The sequence below is a fragment of the Protopterus annectens genome, chromosome 14.part0 (assembly GCF_019279795.1).
Source record: "Protopterus annectens isolate FY-2018-M chromosome 14.part0, PAN1.0, whole genome shotgun sequence".
In the NCBI taxonomy this organism is placed as follows: Eukaryota; Metazoa; Chordata; order Ceratodontiformes; family Protopteridae; genus Protopterus; species Protopterus annectens.
The window spans coordinates 9,750,583-9,774,733 of NC_056748.1; the positions used below are offsets into that span (position 1 = coordinate 9,750,583).

Genomic DNA, 24,151 nt, shown 5'->3' on the forward strand with positions numbered 1-24,151 from the left:
AAATGCCAACAATACACCTGGCATCAATGAACAAATTTCGATTTTAAGCATTTTGAAGTATAAGTCTCATTTTATATGAAGGGGAATTATTTATTAATTCTTAATATTGAGATTTTATATGTTTTTATGTCATTAATTACAACATGTTTTTATTGTTAACAATGTTAATTGTTTACATCACAACACCATCATGATTTCCTAAGTCTACTACAAATTATGTATGTTTAGACAGAATTTTTTATTTAATTATCATTATTTATACCTTGTTTCTTTGATCTATGGAGGCGTTGGTTAATGGTACAATGTGATTGGTTAATCATGACCAGCTACATTATTTAACAGGTATTTAATAGATGTGTTAAGTGAAGCCACTGATACTATGAAGATACCCTTAGTATGTACGGGTGAAAGCACTTAGTATCTCTTAATTTATGTTGTTAGCTCTGGGTTATGTTTTTTGTTTTTAATTGAAGTTTATTAAACACAGTCCACGTGTCAACAGAGTCGTCCAAATGAGTCTCTGGCCTAGACCTTTTACACTTTTTCATAAGTGGTGGAGGTGCACCCAGGGAAGCAGAATTCACTGTCTTGGAGTGGGCCAAGCGTTTGAGATGATGTATCTCTAGGTAAGTAAAGAGAAGACAAAACAGAACTACAAAGACTTAACTCATTACATCCAAGTTGCACCTCCAGGTGCATCTGCAGTTAACTCCTACTGACACCGCTAGGTGTCAAATATTGTTTGTTCAAATTTGCATCAATAATTCCAAAACCATGCTATGTACAAGGTTTTAAAATATTTCATTGTAAAACTTACACAATGGCAAATTCAACAGCATTAATATTTGACTTCTGTCTAGTGCAGGTAAAAAGGCTTTAATGATTGTTTTTATGATATTAATTTATATAGTTATAATTTTCACATTTTTGTAAATATCTCAACAAACAAGTCACACAAACAGAACTCATTAGCCTCACAAGAAAGCCCACAGCTAGATGACAGTATGTGTATAATTTGAGTGGTTGCTGAGATGTTTTAAGTTGTTTATAAAATATAACAAATGTAATAGTTACTGTGTTTACTGTGAGTTATAAAATCCAGTTTAAGACCTAGAACTTAAAGAATACTACCGCTATAAAAATAATTTGTGGCAAAGCATTCAAAATGTTCAAAACAATTACCGAGATAAACTAAACGTCCGAAATTGCAACATACTGACAAATACATTTCAAATAAATACAAATGTGTTTGAAATAATTTCCAAGGTGTTAAGATACATGAAAAGGCTAAACCAACTGCATTTTTTTCACAATGTACTACTTTTTCACATTAACTGAAACTTTCCGAAGTATCTGAAGTGCCCGGAGTGTTCGCAGTGTTAAAATGAAGCCTTTTCAGAGAGAGTGTTCTGCATTTGAGCATAATTACAAGTACCTGGTCTATGTTTATATTTAAATGTATTTTGTTGTTATGGCAGAGGGATTTTTCAGACCTGGATCACTGGTGTTTGATAATAATATTGCTGAGACTTGGCGAGAGTTTGAGCAAGAATATGATATTTTCATACAGGCTGCATTTTCTAATAAGGATGCACATACAAAGGCATTCATACTTCTAAATGTAGCTGGCTCATAAGCCATTGAGAGGGAATGTTCATTTGTGTATGCACCTGCTTTGTATGCAGGAGAGGGGGAGAACCGCCATACTGTGATACAGGCTGAAATGCAGGAAGACCCTGAGTGCTTAAAATGTAAAATTAGAGAAATTTGTAACCCTCAAATGAATATTACAATGGAAAGGCACATGTTTTATACAAGAAATCAAAATCCTGGTGAAACTACAGCAGCATATATTACCAACTTAAGAAATAACGCAAAAACGTGCAGTTTTGGTGATCTGAGAGATGAGTTGATAAAACACAGGCTTGTATGTGGTGTTAATGATGCAGTGAGAAAGATTTTGCTTCAAGACAGTGACTTAACGTTGAGCACGAATATGCTTACAAATGAGAAAAATGTGCATGCACTATCTGCCAGTGTGAATTTTGATAGTGTGCAACATAAAGCTAAGATGAAAAAGAAATATAACCGGAATGGGGCTATAACAGTCAACCTTATTGTCAGCTGTTGTCATTGTGGAGGCAGTCATAAACCTAAATGAGAAAAGTGCCTAGCTTTTGGTCAGCAATGTCACAAATGTAAAAACTGGAATCATTTTAAAAGGCTTTGTAAGTCTAAAGTGGAGCATGTTTTTATTAAAAGACAGCATCTGAAGAAGGAAGTAAATCAGACAGAGAGCCGTGAGCAAACTTTCTATGCTGACAGTGTCTCTGTAATTAATGAAACATTTAGCACAATAGATTATCAGTTGGCAGCAAAGAGTGAAATATTTTGTCCTGCTCAGATGAATTGGAAACCTGTAGAGCTTAAAGCAGACACTGGCTCTAAGTGCAGTTATATCAGGACAAATGTTTGGCAAAGTAAAAGCTGGTGAGAAACTTGATTCAGCAAAGTGTGCTAAACTAGTTGCTTATGGTGGTGAAGACATTCAAACTGATGGTGCAGTAGTTCTCACATGACATTCTGCTAGGAACAGCTATGACTTGCAGTTTTATGTAGTCAAAAGACACGTGCAGTTATCATTAGGCCTCAAAGACAGTTTGAGAATGGGACTGATTTCATTTAATAAAGAGGCCCACCATATAAGTCTGAACAACCACGATAGTTTTACATAGAATATTTTTAGTGAATATGCTGATATTTTCACAGACAAGCTTGGTATACTTCCAGTCACATATTCCAAGAAGTTAAACCATGAAGTAAGCCCAGTTGTCAGACCAGCAAGGATGGTTCTAGTAGCAATGTAGACAAAGAAAAAGCAGAGTTTTACAAAATGGTGACTTTAGGTGTCCTTACTCCAGTAAAACAACCAATTGAATGGATGTCCTCCATGGTCACAGTTCATAAGAAAAGCTCAGATGATATCTGAATATGGATTGATCCAACAGATTTAAAGAAAAAGCTTAAACGTCCTCATCATCTGATGCACACAGTAGAAGCAGCCACTCTCATGCCAAATGCCACTGTTTTTTCTGTCTTAAATGCAAGGAAGTTCCTTTTAGCAAATTTTGCTGGATCACAAATCTTCATTGTTAACCACTTTCAGTACACCATTAGGTAGATACAGATTGCTGAGAATGCCATTTGGGATAAATTCTGCCAGTTAAAAGTATTTCAACGTGTAATGGAGCAATTTGTTTCTGGTTAACCATGGGCTATCACAGCAAACGACATTACTGTAGGGGGGCAATGGTGAAGTCGAACATGACATAACCCTCAAGAAAGCTCTAGACCATGCTCTTGAAGTAAATCTTAAACTGAATCTTTAGAAGTATAAATTCAAACTGAAAGAAATTACTTATGTGGGTCATTTCTTTACCATTTCTGGCTTACAAACAGATCTGTCTAAGCAAGCAGCAATTCTTGAGATGCCAGTTCCAGAAAATGTCACATCTTTACAACGTTTACTTGGTATGGTCAACTATTTAGGAAAGTTCATCCCAGACCTGAGTGAGCGTTCAGCACAGTTACATGAGTTGACATGCAACAATGTAAACTGGTCCTGGTTGGAACAACACCAAAAAGCAACTGAAACAGAAAAATGATTGTCCACCCACATTGAGCTATTATGAAGTTCAAAAACCTATAACTCTTTCCCGCTGCTTCAAAGTATGGTCTTGGTGCAGCATGTCTTCAAGAAGGCATACCAGTAGCCTACACATCCAGAACTTTAACCCAAATTGAAATGCAGTATACACAAATTGAAAAAAGAGCTTTTGGCAGTAGTGTTCGCATGTTCGAAGTTCAGTGACTATATTTATGGCAAACCTGTTCTAATATGGACTGATCACCAACCACTAGTGAGAATTCTAAAAAAATCCAATACATACAGCCCCAACACCCTTGCAACGCATGGTTAAAACTGAAAAAGTACAATTTCAATATTGTCTGTACAAAAGGCAAATTTCTTTACCTTGCTGATACTTTGTTATGAGCACCCAGACAAACAACAGAACAGCATGTTAATGAGAAAGCAGACTCCGACGTCATGGAAGTCAGAAATTTTTCCTCATCACATCTTGATGAACTTAGAAATCATACAGCTTCTGACCCAATTCTCCAGAAGCTGAAACATGCTATCAGTCAAGGATGGCCAGCATAACAAACTAGTTTTCCACCTGACATACAGAAGTATTTCTCCTACAGAGATAAGTTCATCATGATGGAAGATGGAATCATCATGAAAAGTCCTAAAGTAGTAATTCCTTCAGCATTACAACAGGACTATATCACAATTTTGCATCATAGTCACCTGGGTACTGCTTCATCCAAAACAAGGGCAAAAGGCATAGTACTTTGGCCTTTTATGTCAAAAGATATAGAGAAGGAAACTCAAACATGTTCCATTTGCAACAGGACTATATTGCAACAACAAAAAGAACCACTTCAGCTAAACCAGATTCCTGAACTACCATGGTCGACAGTTACTACTGATATTTTGGACTGGAATGATCAACATTACTTAGTGTTAGTAGACTCTTATTCAAATTAGTTTGAAATTGACCCTCTTCCTAACTTAACATCCAGCAATGTCGTTATGAAATTGAAGAGACATTTTTTTCTGTTCATGGTAGTCTGCACAAAGTCATATTTGACAATGGTGCACAGTCTACAAGTTAGCAGTTCAAGAATTTTGCCGAGTTTGTGGACTTTGTCCATGTTACTAGTAGTCCTAAGTATCCACAGTCCAATGGATTAGCTGAGCATGCAGGTCAAAGTGCTTGTTGGAGAAATATATGAGAGATGGTACCAATGTTTATATTAACCTGCTTAATCTCAGAAACATTCTTCGAGATAATTTGCTTGGTTCATCTGCGCAGAGATTGATGTCCAGACAGACTAGAACAACTCGTCCGATCAGTGAACAATTATTGATTCCAAATGCAAAGAATAACAGAATGGTCAAGACTCAACATATGAAAAAAACACCAGTCACAAAAGTTGTACTATGATAAATCCAGCAAATGTCTTAGACCATTAAGACAAGGAGAGACTGTGAGAAAGCAAACATCTAAATGATATGACTGAGTGAGAATTGTCAAAAATATTTGTGAAGAACTGAGATCTTATATCATACAATCTGACAGGATGGATTTCAGAAGGAATTGAAGACACATATTGCCAGTCTCCGAACCAGTGACACAGCAGATTGCCTGTGCCAGAGACTATTTCTCAGATGACTCTACACTTGTTCAAATTCCAGAGGACAGTGTACTTTCTTCAAGTAATCCTGATGTAATCCCCTAAGTTCCAGTTGTAGCAGAATCTTCAGAGACTGCCCCTGTTGCTAAACCCAGTCAAAGTTATGTGACCAGAGTAGAATTTCTAGACCCATTTCGAAATACACAGCGACTTGGTCTTGAATTCATTTGTTATTAAAATGTTGATGTGATATGTAGCTTGTAAAAATATCTTGTTCTCCTACTGCATGTCGAACAAATCAAAGAGGGAGGATGTAGATCATTGTGTGTATTTGTACCTAGTCAGCAACTATAGCTAGATACCATGTGCATATAAGTTACTGAGCACGTGCAAGATCACTGCCATTTTGTACAGTCAGACTGAATGCGGATGCACGAGTGTTTGAAGTAATGAGTCAGCATAATATATGTTCCATTTACACCGCCTCATTGTCTCATTTGACTACAAGAGACATGCGACAACCACCACCACTCTTTTCCCATTTAAGTTATCACTTCTTTCTTGCCGTTTCCTTCTGCTGTCTACAGATTATGCCAGAGAAGTCAAAACTACATTAGCCTACATGTCAAAAGAACTCATTAATTCATCCATGAAATTTCTGATGACCTTTACTATTAGCTTGCCCTCTATGCACATGCATTTTTTAGGCACCTGGGTTTCATTAACCTCACCAATAATTATTTTGTACAACCTACATGGTACCCACTTATCTTTGCAACTGTTTGTGCATTTCTGTAAAGAAGCAAGCCTCTTAGCTTAAGACTATTACCTAAAAGATATGTTGAATAAAAAATATATATAAAGAAAAGAATACACCACCAGAGGTAGAACACAGCTGCAACTCGATGAGGACAAACTCTCAGCCAGTCAAAGAACTAAAAAAACACTATTTATTCCAGCACAAAAACAGGTAAGCGCTTTTGCATTGGAGCTTTATCAGACCTTTAAAAAAACAGTAGACCTAACCTATCTTTTATACAAAACCAACTCATCTAATAAATCAATTAAATAATTAATTAAATAATCAACGCTTAAAGTCACAGTAAAGAAATACAAAGTGAATAAATACATAATTTGTATTTATTCACCTTGTTCTACCTTTGGTGGTGTATTCTTTTCTTTTTATGTACATTTATTCACTTTACACCACAGTGGTTTTACCCAGTGAATGCTAGCAATTTTTATTTTTATTTCTGGACTTGTAAAAAAAAAAATATATAAAAATCTACACTGTTAAAGTGAACAGCTACCTCACTTCCCTGTTCAATTTCTCCGGGTTTTATGACTTTGCCAGTTTTAGAATTTACTAGAATAACAATACACGCTGTCTGAAGCTCACTTTAATTATTTACACACCTTAGTACTGTATGTACACTCTGCCTGCGGTTCTGTACTGCTTTCATCACCTTCTCTGCAATACATACTAAGAAATTTGTTTGAAAGGGTGCACGCTGAAATAAATAAATACATTAATGTGGGAACACATACAGACACTAGGTGGTAAGGTCTATTAAAACAACCAAAAAAGAATCACTTTAAAGGCTGCCTACCTTCCTAGAGTACAGGAACATTTTACTTGAGTCTTCTTTAAGTATCACTGTACTACTAAATATTATGCAAATATATAAAATTCCACAAATTAACTAATTACATTTCTGCTGGTGCCACAGCATTCTGTTTTACATAAACATAACCAGAAATATGTACTCGAGAAATTATGTCAAACTGTAATTTAATAAGCATAGCAGATCAACTTTTTTTAAATTTGGTCACATTTGTAAATTACATTACAAATAACTTGTTGTTAGTAGACTCTTATTCAAATTAGTTTGAAATTGACCCTCTTCCTAAATTAACATCCAGCAATGTCGTTACGAAATTGAAGAGACATTTTTTTCTGTTCATGGTAGTCTGCACAAAGTCATATTTGACAATGGTGCACAGTCTACAAGTCAGCAGTTCAAGAATTTTGCAGAGTTTGGGGACTTTGTCCATGTTACTAGTAGTCCTGAGTATCCACAGTCCAATGGATTAGCTGAGCATGCAGGTCAAAGTGCTTGTTGGAGAAATATAGGAGAGATGGTACCAATGTTTATATTAACCTGCTTAATCTCAGAAACATTCCTCAAGATAATTTGCTTGGTTCACCTGTGCAGAGATTGATGTCCAGACAGACTAGAACAACTCGTCCGATCAGTGAACAATTATTGATTCCAAATGCAAAGAATAACAGAATGGTCAAGACTCAACTTATGAAAAAAACACCAGTCACAAAAGTTGTACTATGATAAATCCAGCAAACGTCTTGCACCATTAAGACAAGGAGAGACTGTGAGAAAGCAAACATCTAAATGATATGACTGAGTGAGAATTGTCAAAAATATTTGTGAAGAACTGAGATCTTATATCATACAATCTGACAGGATGGATTTCAGAAGGAATTGAAGACACATATTGCCAGTCTCCGAACCAGTGACACAGCAGATTGCCTGTGCCAGAGACTATTTCTCAGATGACTCTACACTTGTTCAAATTCCAGAGGACAGTATACTTTCTTCAAGTAATCCTGATGTAATCCCCTAAGTTCCAGTTGTAGCAGAATCTTCAGAGACTGCCCCTGTTGCTAAACCCAGTCAAAGTTATGTGACCAGAGTAGAATTTCTAGACCCATTTCGAAATACACAGTGACTTGGTCTTGAATTCATTTGTTATTAAAATGTTGATGTGATATGTAGCTTGTAAAAATATCTTGTTCTCCTACTGCATGTCGAACAAATCAAAGAGGGAGGATGTAGATCATTGTGTGTATTTGTACCTAGTCAGCAACTATAGCTAGATACCATGTGCATATAAGTTACTGAGCACGTGCAAGATCACTGCCATTTTGTACAGTAAGACTGAATGCGGATGCACGAGTGTTTGAAGTAATGAGTCAGCATAATATATGTTCCATTTGCAGCGCCTCGTTGTCCCATTTGACTACAAGGGACATGCGACAACCACCACCACTCTTTTCCCATTTAAGTTATCACTTCTTTCTTGCCGTTTCCTTCTGCTGTCTACAGATTATGCCAGAGAAGTCAAAACTACATTAGCCTACATGTCAAAAGAACTCATTAATTCATCCATGAAATTTCTGATGACCTTTACTATTAGCTTGCCCTCTATGCACATGCATTTTTTAGGCACATGGGTTTCGTTAACCTCACCAAGAATTATTTTGTACAACCTACATGGCACCCACTTATCTTTGCAACTGTTTGTGCATTTCTGTAAAGAAGCAAGCCTCTTAGCTTAAGACTATTACCTAAAAGATATGTTGAATAAAAAAATATATATAAAGAAAAGAATACACCACCAGAGGTAGAACACAGCTGCAACTCGATGAGGACAAACACTCAGCCAGTCAAAGAACTAAAAAAACACTATTTATTCCACCACAAAAACAGGTAAGCGCTTTCGCATTGGAGCTTCATCAGACCTTTAAAAAAACAGTAGACCTAACCTATCTTTTATACAAAACCAACTCATCTAATAAATCAATTAAATAATTAATTAAATAATCAACGCTTAAAGTCACAGTAAAGAAATACAAAGTGAATAAATACATAATTTGTATTTATTCACTTTGTTCTACCTCTGGTGGTGTATTCTTTTCTTTTTATGTACATTTATTCACTTTACACCACAGTGGTTTTACCCAGTGAATGCTAGCAATTTTTATTTTTATTTCTGGACTTGTAAAAAAATATATATATAAAAATCTACACTGTTAAAGTGAACAGCTACCTCACTTCCCTGTTCAATTTCTCTGGGTTTTATGACTTTGCCAGTTTTAGAATTTACTGGAATAACAATACACGCTGTCTGAAGCTCACTTTAATTATTTACACAACTTAGTACTGTATGTACACTCTGCCTGCGGTTCTGTACTGCTTTCATCATCTTCTCTGCAATACATACTAAGAAATTTGTTTGAAAGGGTGCACGCTGAAATAAATAAATACATTAATGTGGGAACACATACAGACACTAGGTGGTAAGGTCTATTAAAACAACCAAAAAAGAATCACTTTAAAGACTGCCTACCTTCCTAGAGTACAGGAACATTTTACTTGAGTCTTCTTTAAGTATCACTGTACTACTAAATATTATGCAAATATATAAAATTCCACAAATTAACTAATTACATTTCTGCTGGTGCCACAGCATTCTGTTTTACATCAACATAACCAGAAATATGTACTCGAGAAATTATGTCAAACTGTAATTTAATAAGCATAGCAGATCAGCTTTTTTAAATTTGGTCACATTTGAAAATTACATTACAAATTACTTAGTGTTAGTAGACTCTTATTCAAATTAGTTTGAAATTGACCCTCTTCCTAACTTAACATCCAGCAATGTTGTTACGAAATTGAAGATATATTTTTTTCTGTTCATGGTAGTCTGCACAAAGTCATATTTGACAATGGTGCACAGTCTACAGTTCAAGAATTTTGCAGAGTTTGGGGACTTTGTCCATGTTACTAGTAGTCCTGAGTATCCACAGTCCAATGGATTAGCTGAGCATGCAGGTCAAAGTGCTTGTTGGAGAAATATAGGAGAGATGGTACCAATGTTTATATTAACCTGCTTAATCTCAGAAACATTCCTCGAGATAATTTGCTTGGTTCACCTGCGCAGAGATTGATGTCCAGACAGACTAGAACAACTCGTCCGATCAGTGAACAATTATTGATTCCAAATGCAAAGAATAACAGAATGGTCAAGACTCAACTTATGAAAAAAACACCAGTCACAAAAGTTGTACTATGATAAATCCAGCAAACGTCTTAGACCATTAAGACAAGGAGAGACTGTGAGAAAGCAAACATCTAAATGATATGACTGAGTGAGAATTGTCAAAAATATTTGTGAAGAACTGAGATCTTATATCATACAATCTGACAGGATGGATTTCAGAAGGAATTGAAGACACATATTGCCAGTCTCCGAACCAGTGACACAGCAGATTGCCTGTGCCAGAGACCATTTCTCAGATGACTCTACACTTGTTCAAATTCCAGAGGACAGTGTACTTTCTTCAAGTAATCCTGATGTAATCCCCTAAGTTCCAGTTGTAGCAGAATCTTCAGAGAATGCCCCTGTTGCTAAACCCAGTCAAAGTTATGTGACCAGAGTAGAATTTCTAGACCCATTTCGAAATACACAGCGACTTGGTCTTGAATTCATTTGTTATTAAAATGTTGATGTGATATGTAGCTTGTAAAAATATCTTGTTCTCCTACTGCATGTCGAACAAATCAAAGAGGGAGGATGTAGATCATTGTGTGTATTTGTACCTAGTCAGCAACTATAGCTAGATACCATGTGCATATAAGTTACTGAGCACGTGCAAGATCACTGCCATTTTGTACAGTCAGACTGAATGCGGATGCACGAGTGTTTGAAGTAATGAGTCAGCATAATATATGTTCCATTTACAGCGCCTCGTTGTCTCATTTGACTACAAGAGACATGCGACAACCACCACCACTCTTTTCCCATTTAAGTTATCACTTCTTTCTTGCCGTTTCCTTCTGCTTTCTACAGATTATGCCAGAGAAGTCAAAACTACATTAGCCTACATGTCAAAAGAACTCATTAATTCATCCATGAAATTTCTGATGACCTTTACTATTAGCTTGCCCTCTATGCACATGCATTTTTTAGGCACATGGGTTTCGTTAACCTCACCAAGAATTATTTTGTACAACCTACATGGCACCCACTTATCTTTGCAACTGTTTGTGCATTTCTGTAAAGAAGCAAGCCTCTTAGCTTAAGACTATTACCTAAAAGATATGTTGAATAAAAAATATATATAAAGAAAAGAATACACCACCAGAGGTAGAACACAGCTGCAACTCGATGAGGACAACCACTCAGCCAGTCAAAGAACTAAAAAAACACTATTTATTCCAGCACAAAAACAGGTAAGCACTTTCGCATTGGAGCTTCATCAGACCTTTAAAAAAACAGTAGACCTAACCTATCTTTTATACAAAACCAACTCATCTAATAAATCAATTAAATAATTAATTAAATAATCAACGCTTAAAGTCACAGTAAAGAAATACAAAGTGAATAAATACATAATTTGTATTTATTCACTTTGTTCTACCTCTGGTGGTGTATTCTTTTCTTTTATGTACATTTATTCACTTTACACCACAGTGGTTTTACCCAGTGAATGCTAGCAATTTTTATTTTTATTTCTGGACTTGTAAAAAAATATATATATAAAAATCTACACTGTTAAAGTGAACAGCTACCTCACTTCCCTGTTCAATTTCTCCGGGTTTTATGACTTTGCCAGTTTTAGAATTTACTGGAATAACAATAAACGCTGTCTGAAGCTCACTTTAATTATTTACACAACTTAGTACTGTATGTACATTCTGCCTGCGGTTCTGTACTGCTTTCATCACCTTCTCTGCAATACATACTAAGAAATTTGTTTGAAAGGGTGCACGCTGAAATAAATAAATACATTAATGTGGGAACACATACAGACACTAGGTGGTAAGGTCTATTAAAACAACCAAAAAAGAATCACTTTAAAGACTGCCTACCTTCCTAGAGTACAGGAACATTTTACTTGAGTCTTCTTTAAGTATCACTGTACTACTAAATATTATGCAAATATATAAAATTCCACAAATTAACTAATTACATTTCTACTGGTGCCACAGCATTCTGTTTTACATCAACATAACCAGAAATCTGTACTTGAGAAATGATGTCAAACTGTAATTTAATAAACATAGCAGATCAGCTTTTTTTAAATTTGGTCACATTTGAAAATTACATTTGGGCTGGGGTGAGCACATGAAATTATGTGATTATATGGACTGTCAGGTTGGGAAAAAAGAAAACAATGAACAGGACTAAAATTCATTGCTCACGTAACAATAGCATCTGTCAATTTCACTGACAAAGTTCAAATTAATGATTTCAAGCTATGGTTCAGGCAATGCATCTACACAGTTATACACTTTGCAAAATGTCAGACTATATCTTTAACACTGTGTGTCCTATCATCTTCCTACTCTCTCCCTCCAAACTGACTCAAAGCATCACTGTTATGTTGCCCTATAAAACGTCTTGTTACTAGGTTGCTTATGAAGTCAAAAGTAGCATCATTTTAAAATGTTAGTCATGCCTTCTAATTGAACAGTAAGCAACAGAAAGAAATATCAAAGACTGCAAATCTAGATAATATATCATTGTATTTACCACCCGACTCTCAGTAGCATAACTTAAGAAAGCTGCAGGAATAACGTAAGAAAGCTATGAGAAGATATTGCTGAAGTTGCATCAGCAAATTCCTATCATCCAGGACGTAAAAAGCCATGTAAGAGTTAAAAGGGATTAGGTAAAGTAAAACACTGCTGAAGGACTTGTATGTGCTGTCATATGTAGGTGGGACCTCCCCTTAAACCTCCCTCCACCCTTTTAAAATTCAACAGTAGTGGGAGATTAAGAGGGAGTTAGTTCAAATTACTAACACAACTCAACCCTAAATAAAAAACAAGATAAGTTCTCATTCACTTTATGTACCGTACCGTGCTAGACAATACTTACACCCTTTATTTAATTTATTTATTTTTTGTGAAATAGTGACTAATACAATATGCTCACAGTGACAGTTCTTTAGCATAGGTGTGCTCTACACAAAGTGTGATTCTTGGAACAAACTTAAAATGGGGGGGGGGGGGGGATAATATAACTGTGTAAAACAGTGCCCAAATCCCATTAGCAACAGCTCCAATATGAATTGGGCTCAGGCTATCAAAACAAATAATATTTAACTGATCTTAATCAAAAATTACATCAGGAAACCAAATGTGTCTGTGTGACATCATAATTCTTTATCTGACAAAGATTTTTTCTTTCCTCCTGTATGCTACACAAATATCTCTCACTACATCAGATTTGACAGACTGTACACATAGAGCAATGGATACCCAAATGAAGGAGAAACCAGTGCTGCAGGAAGCATCTAATCAGTTGACTTATGAAGATAGTTTGTAGCCTTCCATAGGAAACAAGTACAAAGGTTCATTTGGAGCTATATACCAAGGGAAAGAACAGGAAACTGTGGCATCTCTGACAGAGTCAATGCTGTGGAGTGATATAGGCCAGTGAGTTCCCATATGAAAGAGCAACGGATGACACAGGGTGAAACTGAAGAGGATGTGGCACAGGAAGAAGTTCTGGAACTTTCTATAAAACGTCTGCAGGAAACAGCAAACAAAGAATATGCCCTCAGTTTAGAAGAAAATGATCTAAGTGAAGAGTTACTTGATGTAACATAGACAGATAGACATATTAAGATCAATGAAAGAAATAGACTGCAGAAGGTCAATAAAACCCCAAAATTTAGAAGTTTGATAAAACAAAAGAACACAGTAATTAGGAGTGTCCATAGAGATTTATGTGACACAACAGAAGTAAAAAGGATACATCACTGTGCAGCCAAATTAATAATAAAGTCCTACCACAAGAACACAGTGTAGTAAGGGAAAGAACAGGGAGAAATTGAATGTCATCATGGAAGTATTAAATACAGAAAATTAAAAATCAATTAAAACAAGAAGCGTCACTGTTAGAAGAGGGAACAGATCAACAAAAATACTCAGAAAGACAGACATGGTAAAAGCAATGTGCAGTATTATAACAGATCAGGATGTATCATGCACTACTGCAAATAATAAATTAAAAATATCAGCACAGGCAGAAATACTTCGAAGATACACATATAAATACATAGGAAAAGTACAAAATAAGCAATTTATTGATGACCCAAAATGTTTATTGTGAATTGGGGAAAAAAAGGTAAAAGGAAATGAAAGACCACCAAAAATAGAAGAAATAGATACATTTTGGAGAAGTATTTATGAAGATCCTGTGGAACATAAAGATGCTAAACGGCTAGAAGAAATATAAGAAAGAATAAGAAGTTGAAATGTATAGGATATGAAATGGGATAAAGTAATGGCCAGAGAGAAGTTAAGAAAAGCCTCTAACTGGAAACCCCATGTCCAGATGCAGTACCTAACTTCCGGCTAAAAGTATTACCATCTTTGCATGAAGATTTAGCCATGAGTAAGAACTATCTATATGAGCACCCAAACAGAAACCAGCCTGTCTAGCAATAGAAAAACAATGCTCCTACTTAAGAGTGAACCTGCAGGCTACCCTAAAAATTACATACCAATAACTTGCCTTCTGAAGAGGTATAAACTACACACCAGAACTGATGCCAACAATGTTTATAGTCATTTAGAAGTAAACTTAAATATGGCATTAGAACAAAAGTGTTGTTGTTGTGACTTTCGGCTTTTCCTGGTTAGGGGTCGCCACAGCGGAACTCTGGTCCGCTATTGACTGGCAGTAGATTTTTACATGCTGAGTTGCCGGCCCTGACACACAACCTTCAACGAAGGTACGCCCATTCATGCATGTCTCCACACAGAAGACACTCTAGCTGAGAATCGAACAGGACAACTTCTTACTGTGAGGCGACAACGCTAGCGCAGCACAAAAGTGTAATACAAAAAATTCATATGGAACAAAGGATCATTTGTTGGTAAAGTCATAGTGGAGAACTGTAAAAAGGGGAAGAATCTATGTATGGCATAGATAGACTAGAAAAACATTTGACAGTATCCCACATTTATGGATAAAAGAGTGCTTAAAAATATACAAGATACACCCTACACTGATAAACTACATCACAGCATCCATGAAAGAGTGACAAATCACTCTGCAGTTAAGCCATGATAAAGGATAAATTATTATTCCAAGGATAAAAATCCAAAGGGGGATACTCCAGGGTGACTCTGTCACTGTTGCTCTTTTGCCTTTCCCTTAACCCAATAAGCTGTCTGTTTAACAGATTAAGTTATGGCTATAATTTGGCTCTCAGAAAGCAACAAAGTGTAAAGACTTATCTTCTCTGTCGATGATTTAAAACTGTATAGCTCATCAGATGAGGAACAGAAAGCACAACTGCAAATAGTCAAAACTTTTTCAGATGATATAAGAATGTCATTTGGTCTTGATAAATGTGCAAAAGCAACCTTCAAAGCAGGAAAGTTGTAGCACCAAGAAAACATCAGTTTGGGGCAAGAATGTGATATAAAAGAACGTGAGCAAGACAGAGTGTATAAATATTTGGGAACTGATGAAGGATCAAAAATAAAACATGAACAAATGCAAATAAAACTCTCAATATTTTAGAAGACTTAAATTAATCCTGAAAACAGTTTTGACACCTATGAACAAAGCTCAAGCTATAAACCAATTTGCTCTTCTTGTCCTAACTTACAGTTTTGGAGTGACTGACTGGCCCCAAAAGGTGTTGAATAGATTAGGCAGGAAAAAAAAAAACAAGGAGGATGCTTCATGCTCATCAAATTATTTACAAAAATCAGTGAATACCAAGATTATATATTCCCTGTTCCGAAGGAGGTATGGGCCTCCTTGAAATTGATTACATCGTGGGACTGCATACATATCTGCTGACCTTACAAGATCCAAACATAGTGAAAGTTTTGAAACATGAGGAGAATAAATCTAAGATGACTTCCCTTCTTAGTCTAGCAGAAGGATATCCATGTCAAGTGGGAATGGAAATTAAATCAGAAGTAGATAAAAATCAGGCAGCAACTGAATGTGCCCAAAAAAAAAACAAAAGAAAGAATATAAGGTGAAGGATGAGATGAGAAGGCAAGAAATGTGGAAAATGCATAAATATAGTTGCAAGTATAGAAAACTCCTGGAACAACTGTATGTTGATCATGATCGAACACAGGAATGGTTAAGGAGAGGTGAATTCAAACTAAAAGATGAAAGGTTAATACTGGTGGCCCAAGATAGTGGACTACGTGCACACTGATTTACAAAGTCCATTGAACATGTGGGAGAAACAGGTTTTGTAAAACAGAATCGGAAACAACTGCATATCTTGTGTTGTGGTTGTGATATAACAATGGCAGAAGGACTGTATACTGAAAAGCATAATAATGTGGCAAGACTGTTGCACTGGGGATTGTGTACACATTGTGGTATTGAAGTAGCTGAAAAACACTGGAAATATGAGCCACAAAGCATCATAGAAAATAATGAAGTCTACATCACATGGGATCCCCATTACCAACAGTTCAAAAGATGGATGCAAGAGAACCAGATATAGTGGTCCATGAAAAGAAGACAAAAGTAGCATTGATCATTGACATCACTACACCCAGTGACTACAGTACCTTGCGTACAGAGAGACACAAAGTCATAAAATATCAGGATTTGCAGGCAGAAAAAAGAGCAATGTGGAAGAAAGATACCCAGACAGTACCAATAGTAGCAGGAGCAACGGGTTTTATAAAAAAGAATCTACAATTGTATTTAGATACGTTACTGAAACATGCAACTCCATACGAACTGCAGGAGTCAATACTGGGCACATTGCGGGTGCTGCAAAGATCACTTCTATCTGACATCAAAGACTGAAACAATACTAATTTCATGAACTTTATGCATACTTTGACCTAGGAATGGGGTCCATTCCTGTCAAGATAGTGGAAACCAAAAGATTTGGATGAATTAAAAAATACAGAAACTGAGTTATAGAAAACTAGACAGTCTTACAACTATAAATAACCAAACATTCACAGGGAATCACAGAGTGCTCTAGAAATGTTTGTGAAGGCATTTTCACCTGCTAACACTGAGACACTTATCTGCTCCTAAAATAATGTTAGGGTTCCACAACACTTTATTCTCCCCTGTGTCTGTCAACCATCACAGCTGCTGTCGTGTCTTTATCCTTTGCAAGCAGAGGGGCTTTTCCTTTACACTTTTCTTCACTTGTGTTCCAGAAAACATCCTAGGGGTGGGCATGCAGAAGTTGGTTCAAGCACTGTCATCCACTTCTACGTTGGCATAACCCTCATGGAGTCCTGTTACCTTTGTAAGTGGGTGTTCACATACACTCCCTAGTCTCTACTGAGGACCATAATTCCCAAACAAAGGTAAGCAGGCAGAAAGCCTAGACATTCCTCTCTTTCTCCAGCACCAAGGCTACTTAATGAATCCTTATTGTCTGGATGGTAGTAAGGCTGCATCCCTCTATTCCATGGGACCAGCAACCAAAATTTGCTTTTGTTAATATTCAACAACAGGCTAAAGTTAATGAATGAACGTGACTGTAGGTAAAATACATAAGGAATCAATGTTTATTACCTAAACATTAGTTTAAAAAAAAAATTTTTTATCTGCAAATAAAAAACAATAAAGATGCATTTAGAACAGTACAAATAGCATACTGCATGTCATTATCAGCGATAGCATCCACTACTTACCACTCATAATTTACTTACTGAGAGGAGATGAAGCAAAACCTGAGAAACTGTTTGCTGTGAAGAAGTCTGCGATCTGTTGCAAAGCCAGTAGTCCAGTGGGGTTACTACCTTTCTTCATCTGCTCCTGAATGAGGCCCTCCAGTTCTTCCCTAAAAGCCTGAGAAAAGAACAGAAAGGATAAGAACTTGGATACCAAAACCACATAGCTGCTAATGTTTCTGCACGTTTTTCACAACTCTTTCCTAAAGATACTTACATTATTTTTATTAAATACACATTTAGATTACAGCACTAGCCACCTCGTATAGCTTATACCTATTAGAAAAATACTGTTTCCTCTGAAATCAAGATGGCTCAAAGCAGTATCTTGTGTTAGGCTCACTCAAGACAGCTACAGCTCGTAAATCTCATAATACACAATTATATCAGATCATGCAATCTAATACCTTTTGGAATACTTACTACTAAAGATGTTTACAAGTCCCTTAAAAATTAGACACATTTAAGGGCACAAGGATGCACATATTCCATTTTTGTATCTGCCAGCTAAACCAGTTGCACACATTGCCAATGTAACAATTATCATAAGGATAATTTTACATAGCTGAAGACATGCCTTTATTAGCATCATTCCCAAAATAAGTAATCCAAATATCTCCTAAGATTACAGACCAATTGCTACTGTATGTCTAGTGCCCACAAATCTGGAAAATGTATTCTGTAAGCAAGTCAAAGACCATATCAACAAATTCATCCTACTTGCCAGCAATCAGCAAGTCTTTCAGGATGGATACAACAACCTCATGGTAACTTATACAGCAACAATTTAAATCAAATTTATGAATCTATGGAGAAGGGCTATCTTATTGGAGTCTTGCTTGTACCTCTCAGACGCATTTCTGAATCAGTCAACCATTCTCTACTGTTTCAACACTTTAGCCTTATATAGATTTGCAGACTGAATTAACATTACAATGGGTTTACTCGTGCCTACATAAACAGTCTTCTACAGAAACTCCATGTCATTTTCCAAGAAGTATTGCTGGGCTCAATTTACAGCCAATACTATTTGCTTCTTCATACACGTACTACCATGTGACCATGAATTTATTAACTGCATTATTCATGACAATTAAAATATCATCCTTCCCTCAAACCAAATGAATCAATCAAAAAATCCTAACTACTTTGTACAAAGACTTTATTAGACTTTGAAACTGGCTAAACTCCACATTACATGGTAATCTGCTGCAGCAAACTGAAAGCTACAATCTTTGGTACATACCAAAAGTTGTCCGGTAACCATCATAAAGAATAAAAGACCTGCAAGATAACCTAATTTCAAAAGTCAGCAAAAATAACTTGTTTTTTGAACAATAGTTGATACATACTCCCCACATAGACAAGGCAACTGGAAAAAACACAATTCAACCAAATTTTGCTACAACTTCACTTTATAATACAATCAAAGGAGTGTTATTAAAACAAATACGCTGATTCCCAAGCTAAAATTCTGCCTCTTTTAACCATACAAAACTCTTACTATAATAGACATTTCAGTCACCATAGATAAAATCTGTAGCTTTTTCAACTTATCAAGAAGAAAGGTACTCCATTATGCAAACACACAACTCAACTGGGTCCCATTTATGGTTCATATCAAAATCTAAATATAGTCCTTGACACCAATTTACACAGACAGACATATGCATAAGGGTCAACACCCACCATTTTATCAATGTACTGGAGAAGAATCATTTAATAATTCATTTAACCGAATTCACTGGATAGCAAAATGGCTCTCAAATACAGCTCAGGAAGCAAAAGTAGGTGTCTCCACCTCCTCCAAAACTCCTGTAGCTAGTGGAGTGCCTCAGGGTTCAGTCTTTGGGTCACTCTTCTTTGGCACTTACTTCTCTGAAGTCAAACCTATTGTTAAAGGTTTGTTGTTGACCAGGTCTGCAGATGAACGCAGACTTGGTGCCATCATGAACACCCCAGAGGACACCAGGAATCCACAAGACAGCCTGCCCAAACACATAGTTGGTGTCAAAACCATGGACTAAAACTTAATACCAAGAATTGTATAATCACAGTCTTCAAGAAGCAACACAATATTCTTTGTGTTGATTTTTTTCAGTTCATATTACCTTGTTTGCTGCTGCTAATAACCCTGGCTAGAAAACGTCCGTGGACCATCTCACACAATCAGTTAGCAATGGATCCTGCAGTTAGACATCTAGGAACTTACATTCATAATAAATTGCCCTTCAATCAGCACATATCCACTACTGTAATGAAGTCCATTTTCATTGCACAGCTTGTATCTTAAAGGGATGGTGTCCAGATCCAGGGGTGTAACTGTCACACGGTACTCAGCCCTCATTAGGCTGATCATTGAGCATAATGTCCTTTTTGCTATGTCCCTGTCCAAACACTTGACACAGCTGCAAAGACCATAACACCTTCTTACTGGAAAAAAAAAATCAAGAACATAAACCATAAACACCATGCAGAGTATCTTAAAGCCTATTAATATCCTAGAGGGATAGGTTTGTAACAAAGAGAATACCACACCTATGGAACCAACTTTCACTCCACATAAACCACAGTACTTCTCTTAATCTATTCAAATGTAATTTGGGCACATGGATGGGTAACTGCACATTCACCCCCAATTTAGCACCACTAGTTCTAATGGATGAAGGGAAAGTGAAATTACTCAACATATACTTGTTCGGCCCAGTCTTTGGATATTTGTACTGAAAAACATAACGGCTTATTACCATGGCAATATAAAGCTAGGTTTCTTAAAGCGATTTGTTCATTAAAATAAATGTACCTTGCCACCACAGTATACGGTGGTCAATGTGTCTAACCACATTTTTACTCTATTGGCTTTAGTTTTCAGTTTCTCCTTTCTTAATAAATGATTTTTAAAAATACATCTTCCCCCTTGATTTTGTCACCGACGCTAAGCAGTAAACCTTAACCTTGAGTGATGTTAACTTAGGAAAAGCATGTGGTGCGTCCATAGACTATAATCAATGCATCATCACGTATGCACAAAGATACTTTCATCAGTGTCCATGGATGCACCTCATGTTATTCCTCAGTTGATGTCACAGAAGTATGCATTACATTTATTTGGCCTGTGGTTTAACCAAAAAGTTTACAAAGCTTTTTTTTATTAAAAATGGCTCAAGTAAATAAATAATGAAAATAATATAAAGTACATTGCAGCACTTCACTCATTAAATGCCACAAAGTACTTAGGAATGCCAGGTTAGGTACATACCAAAGTGGGCATTGTACTCAGTGACAGGTCTGATGAATGCCGAATACAAATACTTCCTTGGACCTAGATGCCATACCTTTGTTTACAAGCTGCTCAACATAGAATGATTTCCTCACTACTGTAGACAAGTGATGGTCAAAGGCTAGATTACTGTCTGTATGTGTCCCCAAGTCCCTGACTACTGGGTCATCTCTAAGGAGTTTGCTGTTAATATGATAGTTACCCGGGGTGAATGACTTCCTGATGGATACTATTATGTATTTCTTGGAATTTAGTTTTAGTCCATGGCTCTGACACCAGTTGTTTATCTGCAAATGAAGTCAGGCAGAGACCAATGACACTGGCCTTGACTTTATAGAAGTAAATGCCAAAAAAAAAGTTGTCCAAGGATGGACACCTGAGGGACTCCACTTGTGACTGGCCTCTTTGTATTGGTGGACTCCACAATTTTAACTTCCTACGTCCTCTCTGTGAGCCAGCTGGCTATCCACCAGGTGACATATGGGTCTGTACCTAACCTCTTGAGTCTGTCAACAATGCCGGTGGGGGGTATTGTGTCAAATGCCTTGGCGAGGTCAAGGTAGGCAGTGTGAACCATCTTGCCCTCATCCACTGTTTGGTGACCATCTCAAAGAAGTCCACCAGGTTGAGTAGGCATGACTTGCCCTTGATGAAACCAAACTGGGTTGGGTCCACTGTCTGGAGGTTTATCATTATTGATAATTTCCATGATAATTCTTCCCATGGCTTTGCATACAAGACTAGTGAGAATTACGGGTCTGTAGATGACCCACCTTTGTGCAGAGGGATGATTGTTGCTGTTCTCCATTCATGAGTCATGAAGCCTGTTTGGAGGCTACAGCTACACAGCAATTACGTAGGGCCTGATAGATCATGTTTCATGGTATTTAGAAGGTATCCTGGGACAGTGTCTGGGCGGCCCACTGATGCAGTGTTCTTGACCTGAGAGACACCATTAAGGACCTGTTCCCTAGTGATAGCAGGGGGAGTTGTATTTGATGGTATTTCCTGAGGGAAGGTTGAGGGGGAGAGAGGGGTAAAGTTGGAGCTGAATTTGTTGGTCAGTACATTTGCTATATCCTCTGGCTCAGAATAGGTGGCTCCATTTACAATGAGCTCTGCACACAATTGTGTATTGCCTTTGAGGTTGGAGACAAAGCTAAAGAATGCCTTGTGATTGTCCTTGGCTTGGGAAGCCAAATTTACCTCAAAGTTGTCTTTTATCTGTCCTCTGAGTTGTTTAGTTTGATGACAGTGCTTTTATCCTGCTGGGTGCTGTACTTCCTAATTTTTGCCATGATTTTTCCTTCTTTTATACAGCCTATTTACTTTGTGATTCTACCAGGGTGGTTTGTTTTTTGAGTTAGTTCTGTTCTTCTTCCTGGTGTGTACAGCAGTCTCTCTGCCGCTATTAACATGCTTGTACACGGTGCCTATGAACAATTCTGCATAGGCACCAGTATTCTCAGAGTTTATGGAGGCTTCAAATTTTGCCAAGTTATCACTTAATAGCATGAAGTTAGTGTTAAAGTAGCTCCTGGTTATTCCAGGGTTAGCAGCAGGTCCAGGTTTTATTTTTACTTCAAAGAAGACCATTTTGTGGTTTGATTTTTACTTCAAAGGAGACCACTTTGTGGTTTGGCCTTAAAAGATAAAACATTATACTAGGTGGTGTGCAGCACCCTCCCAACATTAGTGAGGACCAAATCCAGTATGGTTGCACCTCTGGGTTGGTGTATTGACAATCTGGTCCAGGGAGTTTGTGTTTACAAAATCAAGGAATCTCTGTGCCTATACATTTGTTGTTGTATAGGTTCCCAGTTAATAGTGGGGTAATTAAAGTTGCCCATAAATATGGTATTGGACTGGATGGCGAGTATTTCCAATAATTTTAAATACATGGTATGGGTTTTCCTGGGTCACAGACGGGGACCTACAGCTTGCAAGGAAGTGCTATTGGATTTTGCCTATAGTGATTTGAACATGGAGTAGCCATTGTCCTGTGTGACCAGCCTTGAGATATATTTATTTTTGATATAAAATCAAGACACCTCCACCTTTAGTCCCTGTCTGTGTAGTAGCTGGTCTAAGTGTGGAAGGCATTATAACCTTGCACTGTCGGTGTACTCACTGCAGCTTTAAACCATGCTGCCAGCAAATGGAAAGTAAGACCTTACTATGTCCAGGCATTTCAGATTCTGGCTCAAAAGAAAATTTAGTTACAGCCATTTGCTCCCCCAATATTTCTGAGGGTACTGTAAGGAATTTTTAAAATCTGCCATCACATTACATTTTCAAAAATCATGTTCCCAGTTAACTCTTTCTTTCCCATCTCACCTCAAATATTTGCTAGGTATCTGTGGAAAAACTCAAAAATTCTTTGAAGTCTGTTTGGGGTATAAAAATACCCATGAAAACACTTCCAAGCAAAAAATACTAAACATTCTGGATTTAGCTGCATATTTTGGGGCCTGGCACTAATGTTTTTGAGTAACATCCTTCCCATAAATGATGATGAGGAAGGGCTTCTATTATGCCCTGAGACAGCACAGAATGTAAGAGAAGATGAAAGAGAAGAGTGGCCTGCTAGATGAGAAGGAATCCACTGAATAGGAGGAATTTTCTCCCATTGCCAAGGGCATTCTAGATGGATCACATTCAGAAATTTGTCTAGAACAATCTGTTGCCAGAGAGAGAGACAGAGATTCAAACTATCTGAAAAGGATATGGGACAGCCAGGGTGGGAGGGGGACTAGGTCCCTCACAGTCATTCTGAATTATTTGACTGCCCTTTGTTCTGGTGGTTCCTGCTTTTGTTTTGGAAGCTCCCTGCCACCTTTTTTTTAAACATCTGCTTACCAGCACTTGCTAAAATTGTTTATTTTGTTTCTTGCCACATTAGAAGAGAGAGCAGAGACTCCCTTGGAGAATTTAAAGAAGGGCTGGATAATGAAAGAGAAGGGTTCCCTGAATCAGCTTACTTCTCTCATTACATGGTTTGGTAACTTCTGCAACAGTCTCCAAAAACTACATCTGCATCAAAAAAATATTCAGAATTTAATTTTCAACATTTCTGAGTGGTTCCAAGAATGCTGCCAAAGCA

The 24,151-nt window shown here is 36.9% G+C and overlaps 1 protein-coding gene across 9 annotated transcripts in view; it reads right to left on the reverse strand.

Moving 5' to 3' along the window:
- Positions 1 to 24,151, reverse strand: part of ADD3 (adducin 3) — a 3,087,715-nt gene that overhangs the window by 735,014 nt on the left and 2,328,550 nt on the right. For all 9 annotated transcript variants that reach the window (XM_044055712.1, XM_044055702.1, XM_044055704.1 and 6 more), the window contains one exon: positions 17,748 to 17,886. In XM_044055712.1, coding sequence (XP_043911647.1) covers positions 17,748 to 17,886 — 139 coding nt within the window. The remainder of the gene's footprint in view (positions 1 to 17,747; positions 17,887 to 24,151) is intronic.